Raw genomic sequence first — 20,000 nt, forward strand, 5'->3', positions numbered from 1 at the left:
CAATTAAAAAACTGAATCGTAGAGATAACGATAATACAAGGTAACTGAAGTCTTTAGTTGAGGAAAATAATAGGCTATTATAGAATAGTTTTAATAAATAGTGGTAATATGCAGAATAATATTTTTTAGAGCTTATCCCACAGTTCTTCTGCACTGACATTTTGTGCTGTAAATGTCAGAGATAAATGTCCACCTACCGAGATGGCTGGAACTGGGACCAACCTTGAACAAAATGAAAAGATTGATTCATCCAATTCCCCTAGCTGGGTGGTGACACTCATTCATTTGCCTGTTACAGATAATTTTGTCATCCGCTGACTCAGCTTGTCTATACTGTGGGTTGTCCCTCTGAGAAGTACAGGGTCCTTGTTAGTCAGGGGATATTAATATAATCTGGGAATACATTTCTTACCAAGAATTTTCTTCACCAATGTGTTTGTAAAGGTGTCTACTAACATATATAATTTTTGACAGCTGCTGAAAGTTGGGGTACCAGGGGGGCAACTGCTTCTGGCTATGCCAGAAGCAGTTGCTGGTTAGATTCCTTCTGACGGAACGTTCCACCAGGAGCAGTTAATTTGTTAAGTAAGCCTCACTGTTTTCAAATGACGGATGTGCCTGTAAGTCAAAATGATAGGTTTGAGCTTCCCTGACAGTAAGCAGACAGCAGACGGTAAAGATCACTCGACAGGATAGCTTGAATACGTCTGGCGGCACAGAAAATATCCCGGAATATTACACACAGACTGTACGTCTCTATTCTAGCGGTCACAGAGGCTACTGAATGTGCGATTGTGCGAGCGTGTGTGTGTGCGGTTGTGTGAGCGTGCGTGTGTGTGTGCGCGTGAGTGAGTGAGTGAGTCAGTCAATCAGTCATTGAGGTGATCAGTGAGTCAGGTGGGCTGGGAGCAGGTCTGACCTTGTGGAAGCTTCCATAAAACAGTTTCTTGATCTCTGGCCCTTCGAAGGTGACCGTCTGGAACTCTCCTCGGTAGTCGTTGTTGAAGAACGTCAGCGTTTTACCTCCATCTGGAGCGGCACAAGAGTTAAGTCATTCATCATGGCTGTATGCACGCGCGCGCGCACACGCACACACACACACACACACACACACACACACACACACACACACACACACACACACACACACACACACACACACACACACACACACACACACACACACACACACACACACACACACACACACACACACACACTAGGTCCCCAGCTCTACTTACTATCCAGGATAACTCCCACCAGCGGTTCGTTGTTCTTGTTGAGGATCTCCCAGAGGGCGAAGGGCTCCTCCGGAGTGTTGGGCAGCAGTCTGAACAGCAGAGTGATGGTGTAGTCTGATGGGAGGCCCTCAGGATGGATGTACCTGGCGGTGCCACAGAGACCACAACAAACACTTGTATTTGGGCAGAGTCATTGTTCTGGAACGCAAGCACGCGCACGTGTGTGTGTGTGCGCGTGTGTGTGTGTGTGTGTGTGTGTGTGTGTGTGTGTGTGTGTGTGTGTGTTGTGTGTGTGTGTGTGTACTGTACTTGGTTGGTTGAGCCAACAGAGCGTCGCTGTGCAGGTGGAAAGAGGAGAAAGTGTTGAAAGTTCCCGGCACCATGGAAACACCGGGGTAGTTGCCATAGCGATTGTCCACCAATCCAAAGAGCTCCATCATACGGAAACCTGGCCGACAAACATAGTTAATTTATGTTTTATTTTTTGGGGATTTAGAGTAGCCAATTATTTTGTACCCCCTTTTTCTCCCCTATTAGTCAAAATATCAAGTTGTATCCTACTGACTCACCTGCCAGTGAGGAGCCCCCACCGGGGGGGACGTAGGACCTTCGTCCCAACCCTCCCTGCTGACAGGTGCCGCCCCCACGTGCAATTACCAATGTACACCCTCCCCGCCCAGCTTCCCTCCAATCTCCCTCACAACGATTATACCCGCGGGGCAGGTGAGCCGAACACATAAGAGATCAAAGAGTGCCTTCTCCAGTGAGACAGTTATATGAGGAAATCAGCTACAGAAAAATGCCGAAAAACTGAAAGCTAGAATTGTGTGACCTTTAAATGAATGGCAGGTTGTCAAGTTTGGTGAAGGGAACAAAATAATGTACGGTCACTTACCAGGTGTTGTGCTGCCACTCATGGGCACAGAGGGACAAGCTGTGGAGGAAGAAATGCTCTGTAATGAGTCACACAGTGAAAATAATAATAATAATAATAATAATACATTCCTGCTGAGAATGTGTCGTTGCATGTTTTCTTCAGAGATCTGCAACATTCCCTATAGGCTATTCCTCAAAGTTACTACAGGGAGCCTCCAAATCTATGTTTTTTTTTTTTTTTTACTTTAAAAAAGTTCTTTAGGTGAACTTTAACCGAAAAGCCAATCTGCAAGCTTTGTAGATTGTTTGTTTGAGTTTGTAGATCTGCTATTTTTCCGAGCTTGTAGATCGGCTATTTTCGCCAAAGAGGTTTGGGGTAGAGGGACAAACAAAAGTGCGGACAAAGTATCAAGTCAAAGGTCAAGTTTACTAAGTATTAAGCTTTAAGTGGTTAAATGTCTTAAAATACACATGAATCCACATACACTGATGATAGTGCTGTCAAACAGGTCTATGAAGCTACAGCATCTATGAAATCTATGAAAAAGTTGAATCTGCAAGTGTATACAATAAGTAGGAACGGCATGGATTAAACCATTTAGGTAGATCTGCTATTTTTCAATAGCTAAATTATAACATAATGTTTAAAACACCAAAAGGGGTTCCCGCCCAAAATGGGTTAAAGCAAAAATAAAATCTCACAACTGAAGAATTGTGTCCTAATGTGAGATTTGGGAAACAGTGTGAAAGAAGCCCCCACACCCACACTAGCGCAATTTAAAAAGAAAAAAAAAAGTAAAATCATGGTGTTTTTGTAATACTGTTCTTGATGTTCTACACACTTCCAACCAGGTGAAGAAATCACAGATTGAGACTTTAACATTTGCTTTTATAAAATATCCCAGACAATTAGGGTTGAATGGAAGATGCTTCTGAACATATGCTAGTTTGACCACTTCAAATGCTATAATTTATAATCTAACTGCTTGAAAACAAAACGCCTGTGGTCCCCGAGGCTACTTTGAATGTGACTTATTACTTGTGAGGGTATGCGCGTGACATCATCATCATACCCGGAAGTTATGCGGGAACGCCTACTGAGTGACAAAAAACTACTTTCTGGCCTTGACAGCCCATACATCCACACAGAAAATCCTGATTGCATTAAACAACATTAAACTCACTTTGCCACTCACTTTGCCACTCGATTTGCCACTCACTTCATGCATGCGCAATTGCGCATATCCTCTATTGTACATCTTTCCCTCCCTCTCTCTATCAAGCCTCTGAGCAAATGAACCACTGTTAACCAACATCCTAACATTAGGAACCCACCAATGTTAGTGAATGAATGCAGCCATTCTCACTTGCGCACGGACCCTCCACTCATGCACGTGAATATTTCTTTCCCACTCTGGGCTAAAAAAAACCAAAAAAAAGTCTTCTCATGCATTGACCAGACTACATCACGACTCACAATGTGGCCACTGGCCAGGTATGCTGCTGATAACAGTCGTGGTCAAACAATAAAGCGTGTTCGTTTTTTGGTGGGTTATGTCGAGGAATTCTGAGAAGTAAACATTTAATAATATTCCTTATAAAAGTATCTGTTGGGTATTTTTAATAACTCACATAATTATTAAAAGCCTAGCACTGTCCTAAGACAGTATAGCGACTGTTTCTTCAGCTCTTTCCTAATCAATCAATCAACAGACCATCATGTGACATGCAACATGTCTGTGTCCCATCAGCCTGAGTTGTAGCTGTGGGCATGTATAAAAACTGTGAATACCTGTTGCTCATTGAGCCAGACCGGGACTTCCCATTACATTTATCTGCTCCATTGAATTGTAAGTGTGACTTCTATTTTGTTACCACAATATAATCACTTGTGCATTTAAACTCTGAACTTTTGTCTCTGCCTTATTTTGTCTGTTTATTCTGACCAAGCCCATTCAGATTTCCAGAGTTGCCACTTCCCAGCATAACAAAGTGTCTTGACACTCACTGGCTGTGGCCGCCTCGCAGACGAACGTCACCAGCTTTTCCTCGATCTTCTTGAAGGCGTCGAGGTCATCCACGAAGAAGACGTGCCTGTCACTGGGCTTACTGGCGATGCTCACCAGCTCACCGTAGTCTGCATCGGCAAAGCCGATGGCAAACACTATGTAGCCTGCAGGCCGAGAGAAAGAATAGGATTCTGAGCACCATGGGTTTGAGCGTGTGTTACTATTCCTTCGTATTTGTGTCTCCTACTTGTTTTGTCCAACCTAGAATTTCTGAGTTACTGTACGTGAGCATTCACAGGAATATGATGAGATGTGGTAATATTTAAGGAGCAATAGACATGTTATGTTAACTAAACAGCAGCAAAGGATGAAATCACATCAATCTGAGAATATATTAAGGGTAAAAGATATTACGCTAAGAAAACACATGGATAACGGTGGCCGACAGGCTACAGTCTACAGAGGTAAACAAACCAATAATTCGGACCGACAAAATTATCATAATCTATTATCAACATTTGATCCTTTAATGTAGTCCAAAGGCTCAGTAAGAGCATCGCGCACAACTGTACAGTACATGCCCTTACAAAGCCTGATTTAGACCTGCCATTTTCAGAACGTGACACCATCATTCGTACAACAGGAGCATAAATTGGCCATGACATCGCTGCATGCTGTATGCATGCATAGAAAGAACCCTGCATCCCATAATAAGGCGGCTCTGACCGCTCATCTGCAGCTCCTTGGAGACCTTGTTGACATCGTCCTGGGAGCGACCGTCCGTGAGGACCACCAGGACTTTGGGGATTCCCCGCCTGGAGCCGCCCTCCACCGTGAAGATGTTCTCCTTCACGTGCTGGATGGCACGACCTGATTGGACAGAAGCATATGTCAGTCAGTCAGTACGGAGGAAGCTGATTGGACAGAAGCAACCGTCGGTCAGTCAGTATGGAGGAAGCAGTAATACATCCCTCTACTCAGTGGTGGAAAAAGTACTCAAAGTTATTACTTAAGTAAAAGAATCAATACTGCAATACAGAACTAACTTTGAGTTAAAGTCCGGGATTGAAAAGTACAAAAAGTATTGGTATCAAAATGTACTTAAAGTACCAGAAGTAGAAAGTACTCTTTATGCAGAATGTCTCATTTAAAGTTTTCAAATGTATAAAAATGTTTTGAAAATAGCAGACAAGTGTACAAGTACAATATTTGTGGAGTGCTCAAGTAAAGTACGGTAAAAATACCTCAAAATTGTACTTAAGTACAGTACTTGAGTAAATGTACTTAGTTACTTTCCACCACTGCTTCTACTTCAAAACTCTTTGGCGAAAATAGACAATCCACATGCTCACTACGAGCCGCATTGGGAGCTTGTAGATCAGCTATTGTTGCCTTAATGTTCGTTGCAGAATAGGGAAGCTCAGGTTGAAACTAGCTGGCTGAACTGATGCAAGAAAAAGACATTTCTTGGTTTAGATAATGAAAGTGGAACATATCTCTGGTATTGCCGTCTTTATATTGGAACGAGCATTAGCACCACCACAGTGTACTTAATTGAGATTTCCTGGCCAGCCAGTAACTGTATTACTGCTGTGTGTCCCTATAGGAGAGCCTGGCTGCTTTGTAAACACTGATTAATGACTCTGTCGCTCGCTGCATGCCCCGAAGGCCTTCTCTGATTACCAGACACACGCACATGTGTGTGCACTGTGCACATACACACGCATTACCATGAGTGTATGCACAAACACACAGCGGTGGGCAAATGCAAACACACACAAACACACCAAATCAAAGGTGGGTCTGCGAACAAACAAATGAAAATACACAGTCAAGCAAACGCACACACTCGGGTGCACACACACAGTCGCAAACACACACACAGTCGCAAACACACACACACACACACACACACACACACACACACACACACACACACACACACACACACACACACACACACACACACACACACACACAGCAAATTACAATTTCACTCCTTAACTTCAGGCTGCCACCAACACTATTAAATTAAATCTGTCTTTCTGTTAGTGTGTGTGTGTGTGTGTGTGTGTGTGTGTGTGTGTGTGTGTGTGTGTGTGTGTGTGTGTGTGTGTGTGTGTGTGTGTGTGTGTGTGTGTGTGTGTGTGTGTGTGCGCGCGCGCGTGTGCGTGTGCGCGCGTGCACACGCTTCTATACTGCACAGCACCTATGAGGTTCCATGTCAACAAACAGGGCCTTTTACTCTGTGGTTATGGAAAAAAATGACACATAACAAATACGTTTAATATCTTCATTGCCATTTTCACATGCCGTAGATAATAATCCAAGTATCACTGGGAAGCTAGGAATCTCCTTTTCACTGTACTGTATACTAGAATAGAAATCTGTTCACTCTCTCACATGCAGTGGAGGACAAAGTACTCAAGCCCAGTACTTGAGTCAAGTACACAGTACTTGCTTTTAATCACTTCACCCATGTTTAAGCTATTGGTCATGATGAAGGCCAACTGTGCCGAAACATCGTACCATGTAATATTTTCTGTGATTTAAACTAAGTAAACTAAACTAAACACTAAACACGGTTCGGTTCTTTTTTCCCCTGCGTAATGTTGAACCAGTTCAGAGTGTTTCCACTTAAAATTAATTGGTTCCGAAGCCTAAAAGTTGATTCAGAACTTGAACCAAACCATGGCCGCCGTTTCCGTGAAAGCACCAAGGTTCCAAGAATCTAGAACGGAACCAGTTCTAGCACCAAAGTTATTTTGGTGGAAAAGGGGCCTCTGTGTCCAGCACCAGCAACGAACTAGATGTGCTAAAAACCCATTGTTCTGAACAAAGCTACAGTGTGTACCACTTGCCTGTCTTGGTGTTTCCTCCCTTGTAGGAGATGCTGTTGATGGCATCCAGCAGCTTCTCCTTGTTGTTGTAGGAGTTCAGCTTGAACTCTGTCCTGGCGTCGTCGCTGAACTGGGCTATGGCCACCTGGGGGGCACAGGGAAACATCAGAAAACCACAGGGCACATAACAATAACAACCTTAGCCTTAGGCTTAGCACAACTCATAGGTAAGGAGAAGTCCAGCATGCTTCAGTCAGTATAGAAGGTAGAAGGGCTCGTCGGTGCTCAACAGGGACAGCTTGCATCAGAGAAAATAATACCTGGGCATTTCAGGAGAGACTACCCAAGTAAAATATCTTTCGTCTTCCTCAGAGTCAAACAGGACGGTTTGACTTTGAGGAAAACGAAAGTGGAAACGTCAGTCACCCCTGCAAAACAATAAATGTGCAGACCAGTCGAGTGCTCCAGTATATTTTATTTGGGTATAGTCTCTCCTGAAGTGCCCATGCAAGTATTATTTTCTATAAAGTTAGATAACTAATGTCAACACGTTTCTTCAGTTGCAAAAATCTACTTTGACAGAAGGCCTAGAAACTAACTGTTCATGTTCTTTTTATTCACTTACAGTGCTAGAAAACGCTAGTATAATACATCTATTTATACAATCATTGTAGGACAAAGACGACAAGTGCTAGCTGGTCAGAACTCACACCACATTCTCCTTTGTCAGTCCTAACCTAAAGCCTGATTTATACTCTGCAGCAAACCTTCCCGCTTTAACTCCCCCCCTGGCCTGCTCTAATGGTTGATTACCCTTGAAAGGCAAAAATAGCTGCTGGTATTCTGAAGACATGGCACTTAAAAAATAACTTTAAACATCAAATGGCGTAACTGAAAATGTAATAGGGTTTTCTCAATTGACAAGAGAAGATATGGGGTTCTGCTACTTTTGCACTTTTGTTTGTACTTCTGAATGAAAAATGTTATATATTTATTTTTTGTAGTCTGCTACCTGTGTGCCATCGGGTCCTATCTGGTCCAGAGACCCTGTGGTGCTGTACAGGAAACGGATGATCTTCAGGAAGCTCTCATCGCCGATACTCCACGAACCATCTACCAGGAACACAAGGTCTGCCTTGGCAGCCTTACACACTGAGAAAAGGGTGGAAGAAAGAGAGGAGAGAAGAGGAAGAGAGAGTAAGGGGATGTGTGTGCATGAGAGAGAGAGAGACAGAGAAAGAAAGACAGAGAGAGAGAAAGAGAGAGAGATAGAGAGATAGAGAGATAGAGAGAGAGGAAGGTCAATATGTGATGGAGTGTAAAAAAGAATACAAATTAATACTGTAGTCATTTTTCATGGATATGGGTTTTTCATGGTAAATTTCCATTATCATTACTTTTGTTACATCCCTTATCTGGCTGCCAGTGGCTCGGGGCTCGGGAGAAAGTAGCACATTAGCCGAATACGTGCCAATCCCATGGCAACAGATTAAATTCATCACATCTGTTTAAAAACAGATGTGATGTAAATAAAGTACATTTATATCATTTGAGGAGGGCCTGCTCCTTATTATTATGACTGAAAATCTCACAAAATAATGTTTTAACCACTTCATCCCCTCCTTTTTTCCCTCGTATCGTATCTACAAGCTCACAACACGTCGCAAAACTTGCAACACGACTGATTGTGATCCATTTCGTCCCGACCTCCCAAGGTCGAAACACGTTGGCAGTTGCCTTTTAAATAAATAAAGGCTATTCCTCTTTTTTTCTAGTCCCGAGTGCCCGGATGGTCTGTTGTTTTTTCAAAATAATCATTGTGAGCTTGTTGATTGGCTAATTTCGCCGAACGTTAGCCCACTGGACACTAGGGTTTCCAGTATGTGGATCATTTAAACCTTTGTCTGAACTGCCATAAACCATAGAATAGACCAGGGGTTCTCAACCTTTTTGACCAGGGACCCCCGGAAATGCTTTGGCCATGTCTCATGTCTTTCGATGTCTCCCTTTTGACTGATACCTGTCCATTTAAACTCTAGACGGGCCTGCCCCAAAGTTATTTGTGTAGCCGCGCCTGGCTGGAAGCCAGCGAAAACTAGAGTTCTCAACAGGCCCGAAAATCAAGGCCCGGCCCTACCTGGGCCCTCATCAAACCCTGTACATTCAAGACACCGCTGCCACCCTTAGATCTCCATATATGGAGCTGACCTGTTATGACATTCAATATGTTGATCTGACCTCATCACACCCTGTACACTCCAGACACGCTCCATATATGGCCAGTTGCACGTGCTTCTCGCCCTCAGGCGTCTTACTGGTGTAGACTTCTTGTAAATGAAGTAGCCTAATGCAGGTGTTTAACAATAACAACCAATAACAACTAAATGGATCTGTAAGGGTCCATTTGTTTACCAACTCTCCATCATGTTGCTGGGGACCACCTGGAACCCCCTCAAGGACCACTAGTGGTCCGCGCAGACCACTGGTTGAAAACCACTGGAATAGACTGTAAACCATAATGTACGAAGGGAGCCGTGTCATCACCTATTGGTTTCTACAGACCCGTTTTGAAGCCACATTTCAAGCAAATTCAAATCCACCATCTTGGATTTCCGGTGCCGAACGGAACTGGAAAATTAATGCTATTGAGTGGAGGGGGAGTGAGTGTGGGTCGTTGTCACTCAGTAGAATCGGTTGTCTCCCTTCTTTATAATTAATTTTAAAATGACGGGGATGTAATTTACAAAAAGTCATATCATGATAATTGAAAGACTTTCATTTTTGTATTTATTAAAATGTTTACTAAGGTAATAAAACCAAGTGTAGAGTAAAGTCTGGTCAAATACCCATTGACATTGAATATCTCAACCTTCTATAGGCCATTATTGAGAGCTGCAGCGGTTCCATTACTTCCTCATGACATTGGCTTCATTTCTAGCGGTGGATGGTTGCCGCCTGGGCCAATACAATTGGCAATAAGCTCAACAAACGATTAAGCTCAACTCTGAAGCAGTTAAACCATTGCTACATCGAAAACCCAGAATCAAACCATCTGTTCGGTGCCAGAGTAAACAATCATGTCAATTACAAACTTTTCTCTATAAAGTACATCGCCGCTTCGGTGCCCCATTCGATCAGCAGAACGCTCCTTTGTGGTTTGACTACTTTGTTTACTTCACATATCCACTTATACTTGAATAGGTCTTGTAAGCCCAGGGAGCAAATGATTTGTTTTGTTTCTTCAGCAACAGTGGATCACTTCTCACAAGTTCGGGAGAAGATTGGATGAGAACAATGGCATGCGTGGCACAATAGCATGCGTTTGAGAACAAGCTCTCGCCATCAGGAGCTTTGTCTCTGCATTTTGTAAATATTTATTATATTCCTAAAACAAAACAAAAAACAAAACAAAAAACAATGATACTGTATAATTTATATTAAAATCGAGAACTTAAAAATCCATGGTCACTATTTCCAGTCTGTTAGGGAACGTGTCATGTGGTTAGACATGCAGAGTTTGATTACAAAACAAGCTAAAAAAAAGGGGGGGGGGAAAGAAGGAGAAAAAAAGAAGAGAAAGAAATGAAAAAACCTGGCACCTGATCTAAAGACTGAGAGCTTTATAATTTAGCTGCAGGAACTGGCACACATCATGGTTTTTTGTTGTCTTTCCCAAAATGGATACGTATAACGCTGAGGGAATGAAATCCTCACAGGCCGATCGTCACCATCTGAGGGAAGACGTGACGATGTGAGGAATGATAATTACAGGTTTAGTGCATCACTTTGTGCTGCTCTATGAGCTGTAGATGTGCTATTTTGGGAAAATCGTGAAAAATGAAATATTTTATACTGTATATAATGTATTCTTTTAAAGTGAACATTTTAAATCAAATCATTGCTTCAGCCCCTGAATGGCCATGGTAAGATATTATCTCGTCTGGACAAGATAATATCTCATCTGGACAAGACATTATCTCGTCTGGACAAGATAATATCTCGTCCGGACAAGATATTATCTCGTCCGGACAAGATATTATCTCGTCCGGACAAGATAATATCTCGTCCGGACAAAATATTATCTCGTCTGGACAAGATAATATCTCGTCCGGACAAGATATTATCTCGTCCGGAAAAGATATTATCTCGTCCGTGCGTGCGTGCGTGTATGTGTGTTGGAAGTGTATTTGTGGATGTTTCACTCTCTTTGTTGTGTGTATGTGTCTGTTATTTTTTTCTTTATGCACGTGCTTTCCTCCACATGCCTTTACTTGACTGTACTGAGGTTTGTGTGCACATCCTGGACGACAGTTATTCTTATTGTTGTCCTGTCCTGCGTGCAATGTGCTTTGAACAGTACTGCGTATGTGTGTGTGTGTGTGTGTGTGTGTGTGTGTGTGTGTGTGTGTGTGTGTGTGTGTGTGTGTGTGTGTGGCTGTGCGCGCACGTGTGCGTGCGTGCCACCTCACTATGCAGGCCCGGGGAGATGAACAGTTTAGATTATATACTCCTCTCATGATGACAGCTAAATGTCTTCAGATGCTCAGCATAATGATATGCTATAACCGTCGACAGAATATGGAAAAATAAACTTTTACCCACACTCCTCCCCTACACACTAACTACTGTATATGAATCACACTTTACGGCATGAGTTAATGTATGTGTTATGTTTGGACCTGCTAAAATAAAGCTGAATCATATGGCTTATAAAAATCTACTGGCTCCTGAAACAGAAGTATCATATAAAGGTTATATACTGTATGTTTAGGCATAGATAGAGATTAAGTTTAGATCTGTTTTTGGTGTGCTTGCCAGAGTTTCTGTTCAACATAGCTTGTTTTCACCAAAACACTGCCTGGGAACAGAAAGCAGATCTCTCTTTTTTTTTAAAATAAATCCTATATAATATTAGACTAAACCTGCTTGGATTTATTTAGATCACGTTATATCCGGGTGTACTCGTCTTTGGAAGTCCTAGGTTCACTCACAGGTTGTGGAAGAACACCCTCTGTCATAAACACTGAAAACACCACATGACGTACACATATGTCAATGGTGGTCTGCGCATTGGATTGGAATGACGTATTATGCACCAATGGCAGTCAATTATTTAAGGTTAACCAAGTCAATGCTAGCGACCATGGGGTGACCATTCGATGATCAAAAGACTTTCTACAAGCTCACAACGGGTTGCAACCTGTGTGAGTCTAACCCATTAGTAACTAGTGTACAAGCCTCAACAAACAGCCAAACAACATTTTAACAAAACCGTACACATTTTTTTTTAAATTCTTCCTCATATAATAATAATACCTGATGTTCATGTTTTAGGGTGGAAAAAATCACGGCACTCCATCTTGAAACATCTGTTTTCTAATTGACACTAATTAGTCCGCGGACCCCCATTTGAAACGATATGCCAGGGTCCACCAAAAGAGAACATTTTTGCGGCTCTAGCAGTGATTCTCAACCATTATAATTTCAAGGACCCTCAGTTTGACCCTAGTGGGTCCATTTGTACACTCTCAGAGTTACAGACCCATAAGGGCCCATTTGGTTCCAAACTATCGTTTAGCTGGGGACCCCCTGGAAGTGCCCCAAGGACCCCTAGGGGTCCCCGGACCCCACTTTGGGAACCACTGGTTTATGACACGACGTGTGTTGTGTTGTCTTACCTTCTAAGGCGGAGGGGATGGTGGGAGGAGGGACGGTGCTGGGGGGTTTGGTTGGTGTCTTACCTTCTAAGGCGGTGGGGATGGTGGGAGGAGGGACGGTGCTGGGGGGTTTGGTTGGTGTCTTACCTTCTAAGGCGGAGGGGATGGTGGGAGGAGGGACGGTGCTGGGGGGTTTGGTTGGTGTCTTACCTTCTAAGGCGGTGGGGATGGTGGGAGGAGGGACGGTGCTGGGGGGTTTGGTTGGTGTCTTACCTTCTAAGGCGGAGGGGATGGTGGGAGGAGGGACGGTGCTGGGGGGTTTGGTTGGTGTCTTACCTTCTAAGGCGGTGGGGATGGTGGGAGGAGGGACGGTGCTGGGGGGTTTGGTTGGTGCGGCCGTTGGCACTGGTACTGCAGAGTGAGAGAGATGACACACACACACACACACACACACAGACACACACACACACACACACACACACACACACACACACACACACACACACACACACACACACACACACACACACACACACACACACACACACACACACACACACACACACACACACACACACACACACACACACACAATATGAGCCATTCCATATCCATCATTGGTACTGTATGCCTCTATACTCTCATATCTAATCATACATCATCATACAGAACAATCAACACTATATGGAGCAGCTAGACACCACAGTCCCAGTCATCTAACTTACACAGAACATTATAGTAGTATAGTATAATGACCGCACGCACACACACACACACACACACACACACACACACACACACACACACACACACACACACACACACACACACACACACACACACACACACACACACACACACACACACACACACACACACACACACACACAGCAGCAGCAGCTTTACTGCAGCACGTAAAGTCTATCATTATAAACCCCTGTATAATTTGCTAGCTTGATTACTGCCACAGCCTAAAGCCTGGACTATACTTAGATGCACGGGGGTGCCTCGTACTGGAAATAGCCGGAAATCTACAAGCTCACAACGCATTGAAGTGCGTATGTGCGTTGTGAGCATGTAGATCTGCCATTTTCGGTGTGTGCGACACCCACACACGCAACTCGGTGTAAATCACGCTAAAATCCACCCCATGCAGTGCCTCTGAGCCTCAAATCCTCAACCCCCAACCATCTGTAAAATAAGGCGACTGGTAAACCCTGCGCGCTGCGTTTATCCACCTCTACTTAACGCAGTAAATCAATCTACCTGCCGTCGGGAATTACTTTCGACAGCAGGTATAGAGGAGACTCTGGATGTAGTTGGCCACCCGCAGCCGAGGGGGGTAGTAATTTGGAGTGAGCCTTCGGCTTTTCATTTGCATCAAAACAAAGCTATAAATCATTGTCAATGTGGGGCCTCAACATAAAGCCTGCTGAGCTGATTCAAGGCTGCTCAGTACAAACAAATAACTGAGAGGAGAGGAGGGCAAATAAGCGAATGGCGTGGAATTCACGCCCTTCGCCGCATGTGTCGCCCACTTGTCTATTTGTATATTTGCATAGATTTTGAATGTATATAATCGTGCCGTGGCAAGAATTTGCTTTGTGTCCGACGCAAGCACACCTTGAGGGCGAGGGCCGAGGGAAGGAGAGTGTGATGAAGAGGAGAGGATGAGAGGAGATAAGTGTTGTTCACATGCACTCTGCTGTGTGACTTTCTCGTTCTACTCTGTCTGAAAATCCTCTTCCCTTCTCCTCTTCCCTGTGCATCTCCTTTTTTCTCTCTCCCCGTCTCTATCTTGCGCCCTCAGTTGATTCTTGTCCTCATTCTTCCTCATACACTCCCTCATAATCCCCATTTCTCTCCCTCCACCACCCCATCTCTCTCTCTCTCTCTCTCTCTCTCTCTCTCTCTCTCTCTCTCTCTCTCTCTCTCTCTCATACTCTTCTATCATGTCTCTCAGATTCACACAGTGGGTCTTGATTACGGTCTGCATGGGGTTGGTGCTGCAGAACAAATGATTGAGACATCTGTCTCTCTTTCCTCCGGCTCTTCTCCCGCCCCGCCCCATCACTTCAATCACATCAATTCCATTATTCGTTCCACCTATGTCCCTCTGGCTCTTGCTTCCTCTCTTTTGGCCACTTACTGCACTGTAACTTCTCTATGCGTCACCATCATTTATTTTCCCCCTCTACCTCTCTTACCCCCCATCTCTCTCTCTATCCCCGATACAGTAGGTCTTGATTAGTGTTTTTGCGGCTCACTGCTGCAGAACAAAATAAGTAATTCTGAACACATTCTGCCGTCTCTCCCAGGAGGATAATAACTGTATGTTGTGAAAATGGCATGATCATCTACTCAAGCTTTTCAACAGTGGCATAATGGTGGGCTGTGTTTTGATGCACGGCTGTGGTGGTCCCACAAGAGTGTGTGTGTGTGTGTGTGTGTGTGTGTGTGTGCGCGTGCGTGCGGGAACACACATGAGCACACCTGTGCATCATTACGTCCTTCTTTGTTTGTGAGGTTTAAGTGTGGATGTACACGTGTATTTGTAGCATGAAGAGTGCTTCTTTGTCAGAGCTAAGGGCTGACTATTGTTTTGTCAATAGATGGGTAACTTTATACTCCTTGCATGTGTCGCTCACCAGAAATAACCAATCTATACCCATCGTGGTGTGCAACATTGTAAGCATTTAAATTGCCTAATTTTGACAAGCAACACCGTTGAATGATGAAGTACTAATTCCACCACATGTTCCACCCTGTAAGCCCCAGCGATGCTATTCGTCAACATTTTTTTGCAAGTAGAAATATACCGGGTCTTGCAGGATTTTAATTAACAAGCACTGTGTACATCTGCATGTAAAGTGTTAATGGCAAGGTCCCCGGTGGTGGAGGGGCACTTGCTTTTACAGCTTCACTCAGCTGATGGTTGCTCAGATGGCTCCAAGGGACATTTGTCACATAGATTGGTGAACCGAGAGTGGAATGATCGACTTTCCAATTCCAGCTAGATGGACTCCCTAGCACTCAAAAACAGACTTATAAAAACAATCTCTTAACTTATTATTGTGATTAATAGCTCATAACTGTTAATTGTACATATATGTGTTCCAGTGAGCGGAGGGAGCATGTGTGCACGTGCATGTGTCTCTCCACTCACGTGTCTTTCCCGTGGTGGTGACGGCGGGGCCCTCGGTACCGTCCAGCAGCTGAGCGTACACGCTGATCTTATACTGCGTGTTGGCTCTCAGGCCGGTGAAACAGTGTCTGGTGGACCCACCTCCCAGCTTCGTCTCCTGTTTCTGACCGTCTGCGGGAACAAAGACACACTTCTTAAAACTCATACATACTCCAGTTTTAGGTTATATAACTCATCACCTAAAACGGTGATAATGAGTCGAGGACATCATACTTGCCGTGATGTCCTTAAGCATTGACCCCGCCTCCCTCTGGTTCAGTTGCGAAACCCTGTGCCTGCAAAACCAAGGGGAACCCCCACCCAACTTCTAGACCAATCAGTGAACGAGGTGATAGCCCCAGAGTGAAAGGACTTGTCGGACAGTAAAAACAGAGACATGTGTCGGAGTCCGCGGAGATAGCTGATCACCGCGGCGAGTGACGTAATGTTGTTACCGCTGTGATAAGCTATCACCTCAAACTGGACTATGAATAGGCCTTTATACTCTCCGTGTGACATGTGGTAAGAATATGCAAATGGTATAATGGGTCACTGAGGTTGGCCTGCAGGCGAGGATGTTCCCGTAGTGTTCAAGCTAGGATGCACGGTAGCTTAGATCTTCAGTGACGGTGATTGAGGAACCACTACCGCATGACTCTGTGGCATGTGACTATGTTACCATGGTCTACTGTAAATCAGCACTAATGAAGACGCATGTGATGGATAATTTTGCAGAAAGTGAATAATTTAATTTAAAAAAAAACATTGCATTTTTATACTACTGTACCTGGATATAGAACTGACAAATCCGTTTTGACTAAGAAAACTCTGTGTCGGCCTGCACAGCCCTCTCATGAAGAGCTTGAAAGTTTGTTCTTAATTGTAAATCTATGCATGTGAAACTTCTCCTCCTGTGAATCTCTTAGTTACACCAACAATGTTCTTGTGAAGTGTCATAAAGATTAGCATCTGGCCACATGAGACATACCTGTAGATCATCACCACACTAACACATGCACACAGTAGAGTGCAGCTCCACCACACTACATTGTTTGTGATTCCCATCTATAGCTGAAAATTGGACACACTGTAATGAGACTCTATGGAAAATAAGATTTGAAGATGCTGAGGTGCTGAAGAAAAGAATATCTTTCTTTGATCACAGTGGATATATACTAGTTCAGTGCAGCAAGCAGCACAGACAAGGGTACTAGCAGAAACAACATAATTATAAAAAAACTAAAACACCACAATAAAGCTAAAATACAACACCAGGAAGGACATTTCTCGCAATTCCACAGAAACAAGCCCTCGGGGCTTTTCGTGTTGTACTTTCAGCATAGCTTGTTATACTGTTCTCGCCATAATGTGTCTGACGTGTTAATAAAGTATTCAATCGCACTCGGGGTTGCTAGAAAATGTATTGCAATAACATGGAAGTCTGACTCCCCCCCACCTATCGCAAGATGGTTCTCAGAAATGAACAGTTGTGTTCCTCTTGAGAAGATTACTTATATTTTGAGAAATTCGAAAGGGTTTGAAACATTTTTGAAGATTTGGCAACCTTATTTGAATTATATGGAAAATTTGTCCTTACCTGTATCAGAAATGTTATAGGTTAGTTATTTTCAGCTATCTCAGTCTGGATCGATTGCTTCCGGAAACAATTTTCTCTGTACAGTAGATTTGTCTCTTCTTGTTTTGTTTAGTTTTTTCCACGTTTTTTGTATAATATTATTATTGTTATTATGCTTTAACTGTGCTGTCTTCTATGTATGTGGGTTTGTATGTGGGGAAAAATTGAAAATAAAAACAAAATATTTAAAAAAAAAGTATTCAATCCAAACAGCATGGCAATCCAACAAATCAACTGCATGGTGGCATGTAGAAGGTATAAAATCCTCAGTGTTACTTTAACTTCTTGAATGAACGTACAGGTCCATTTAGTTACATTGGTATTCGGTACAGTCTAGGAGTTACAAATGGCTAATTTATTTTACTGTGTGTATTTTTCTTGTTGCCCCAGTCTCATTATCCTGCTTGCTGGCTGTGGTGGAATGTTCATTACTCAAACCTGCATTTTTCACACGCGCATCACGCACACACGCACACACAAAACCCCTTCCCTTTTCTGGAGTTATTCTCCTCTAGGTAATTATTTACTGCCCTGGCCAACATAAATCCTCATTTACCTGTGTGGGTGACTGAGAGGTTCTAATTCCTCTGGACTCTCTCTAGAGAACCACCGTGAGGCTTCAATTATGTGCTGGGGTCCACTCATGAAACGCTCAGTAACAATGGCAAGGTTTGTGGTTGAAAGGGCTCCGGGTGATGAATAATAGTCATTATATTCCTATTTGGCGGATGAGGTGCCGTGTTATTTAAGCCAATTCTGCCTTTGGAAGCAACGTTTTGGGACCGGTAAACATTTCGATGTGCGGAATTCGCTTGGGGTTCTCGTGCCATCTGCTAAGTGCTCTTTAAGGGGTGTTTGAGTAAGGAGAGGCATTTAACATCCAGATGAATAGTGAAAGGTTAACGTTAATATGTCTGGCAGGGAGCATGCGTATTGCGTACACACAAGGAATCACAATCATTGGATGGAAATGACCTGAATGAGGGAATGATATGATGTCGTGGTGGCACTGGAGTGATCTCTCCATTGTCTTTGTGAAGAAATATGGGTATGGGCTGGGGCATGTGTGGTAAACATAATTAGTGTCATTGCCAGAGATGCAGCTGGGCCCTGCGTCTCTGTGACAGAATGCAACGCATGGTCTTATTGGTTAGCTGCCCTATACAGTGAAATTATCACGCAAGAACTAGATGGGCACGACTTCATGCGCTTCTCAAAACAATTTTTCTTGCGATTTGCGAGATTCTCAAAAACACAAGACAAGTACACACACACTGTCAACAGCACTGGCCAGACAGTGTTGATAATTACATCTGAAAATGTAATAAGAAAATGTAATAGGAGGCCTGGATTCCTTCTGTCAGTCAGCCAATTTGAATGTTAATTTAACATTCCAGGCATGTGCATCTGCAGTGAGTGCCATATTTGATAACATGCAGAACATTCACAACAAGGGAAAGCTAATAGTAATCCACCTTCTCTATACTCACCCTATAACCTCTCTCTCCATCTTCATATGTCTCGTCTCGAGAATGGAATCTCTCTCAGTCTCTCTCTCAATCTTAAGCTTACATTTGTGAGTGGATGAACTAAGCTATAATTACAGACATTCCTATAACAAGTATATCTTCCTCCAGACACACTTGGCAGCCACAATGCCGACCTTTCCCTTTTTTCCCCTTTTTTCTTTTACTCGCCATGGCAAATGTAAATGTCATCTTGTTACAGGGATCCATAATCCTGCCAAGTCATTGCATACCTAAACCTTTAAGACTGTCAACGCACTAAGACTCTGTCTCTGTCAGCGAAGAATTTCCAACACGGACACGTGCTGCGCTGCAGGTCCATGCTGCAAAGGTATGCAAGATGCCTGTGCAGTGTGTCTCCAACATACACTTCACAGACACATGGGGGGGAGGGGGGGTTGCACCTTGTAGCGGTTTCACCAATAAATGTCTAATATACCGGGGGCGGTGGTGGCTCAGGGGTAGAGTGCCTGGATGGTAACCGTAAGGTTGCCAGTTCGAACCCGGGCTCCCCCAGAGTTACTGTCGAAGTGTCCTTGAGCAAGACACTGAACCCCTAATTGCTCCCGATGTGCTAGTTGGTGCCTTGCATGGTTTCCGCTGCCATCGGTGTATGAATGTGTGTGTGAATGGGTGAATGTAATGCACAATCTCTGTAAAGCGCCTTGGATAAAGGCGCTATATAAATGCACCATTTACCATTTATGTCTAATAATGCATATGCACATGCCGCTACAGTATGTGGACCTACCAATGAGTTATGACAGACTACCTTATGCTTAATTAACCTCATACATATTGTTCCGGCTGGCCTTATGATATATACTGTATGTAGATCATATCTTGATCTTTTTCTGTTCTCTTTGACCGGGCCTGCATGGCCAGATAGCGGTCTGTCTAAATCACACACAGCACACATGTGATTGTGATGCGTTTGTCACGTCTGACAATCTTGTCAACTCTCAACCCTGAAATCCCACATGTAATCTCAGACAAAATGCTAAACCTCTGGCATATAGCATCGCTTCCTT

At 43.6% G+C, this 20,000-nt stretch overlaps 1 protein-coding gene across 2 annotated transcripts in view; it reads right to left on the bottom strand.

Annotated features, from left to right (window-relative positions):
* Nucleotides 1-20,000, bottom strand: part of LOC306938278 (collagen alpha-1(XIV) chain-like) — a 164,550-nt gene that overhangs the window by 27,029 nt on the left and 117,521 nt on the right. For both annotated transcript variants that reach the window (XM_079522375.1, XM_079522374.1), the window contains exons 24-33: nt 15,790-15,939; nt 12,960-13,034; nt 7,979-8,118; nt 6,988-7,111; nt 4,853-4,996; nt 4,126-4,290; nt 2,137-2,175; nt 1,551-1,689; nt 1,242-1,384; nt 920-1,029 (exon numbers count right to left, since the gene is read on the bottom strand). In XM_079522375.1, coding sequence (XP_079378501.1) covers nt 920-1,029; nt 1,242-1,384; nt 1,551-1,689; nt 2,137-2,175; nt 4,126-4,290; nt 4,853-4,996; nt 6,988-7,111; nt 7,979-8,118; nt 12,960-13,034; nt 15,790-15,939 — 1,229 coding nt within the window. The remainder of the gene's footprint in view (nt 1-919; nt 1,030-1,241; nt 1,385-1,550; nt 1,690-2,136; nt 2,176-4,125; nt 4,291-4,852; nt 4,997-6,987; nt 7,112-7,978; nt 8,119-12,959; nt 13,035-15,789; nt 15,940-20,000) is intronic.

Source organism: Electrona antarctica, assembly GCF_951216825.1.
Source record: "Electrona antarctica genome assembly, chromosome: 15".
NCBI lineage: Eukaryota > Metazoa > Chordata > Actinopteri > Myctophiformes > Myctophidae > Electrona > Electrona antarctica.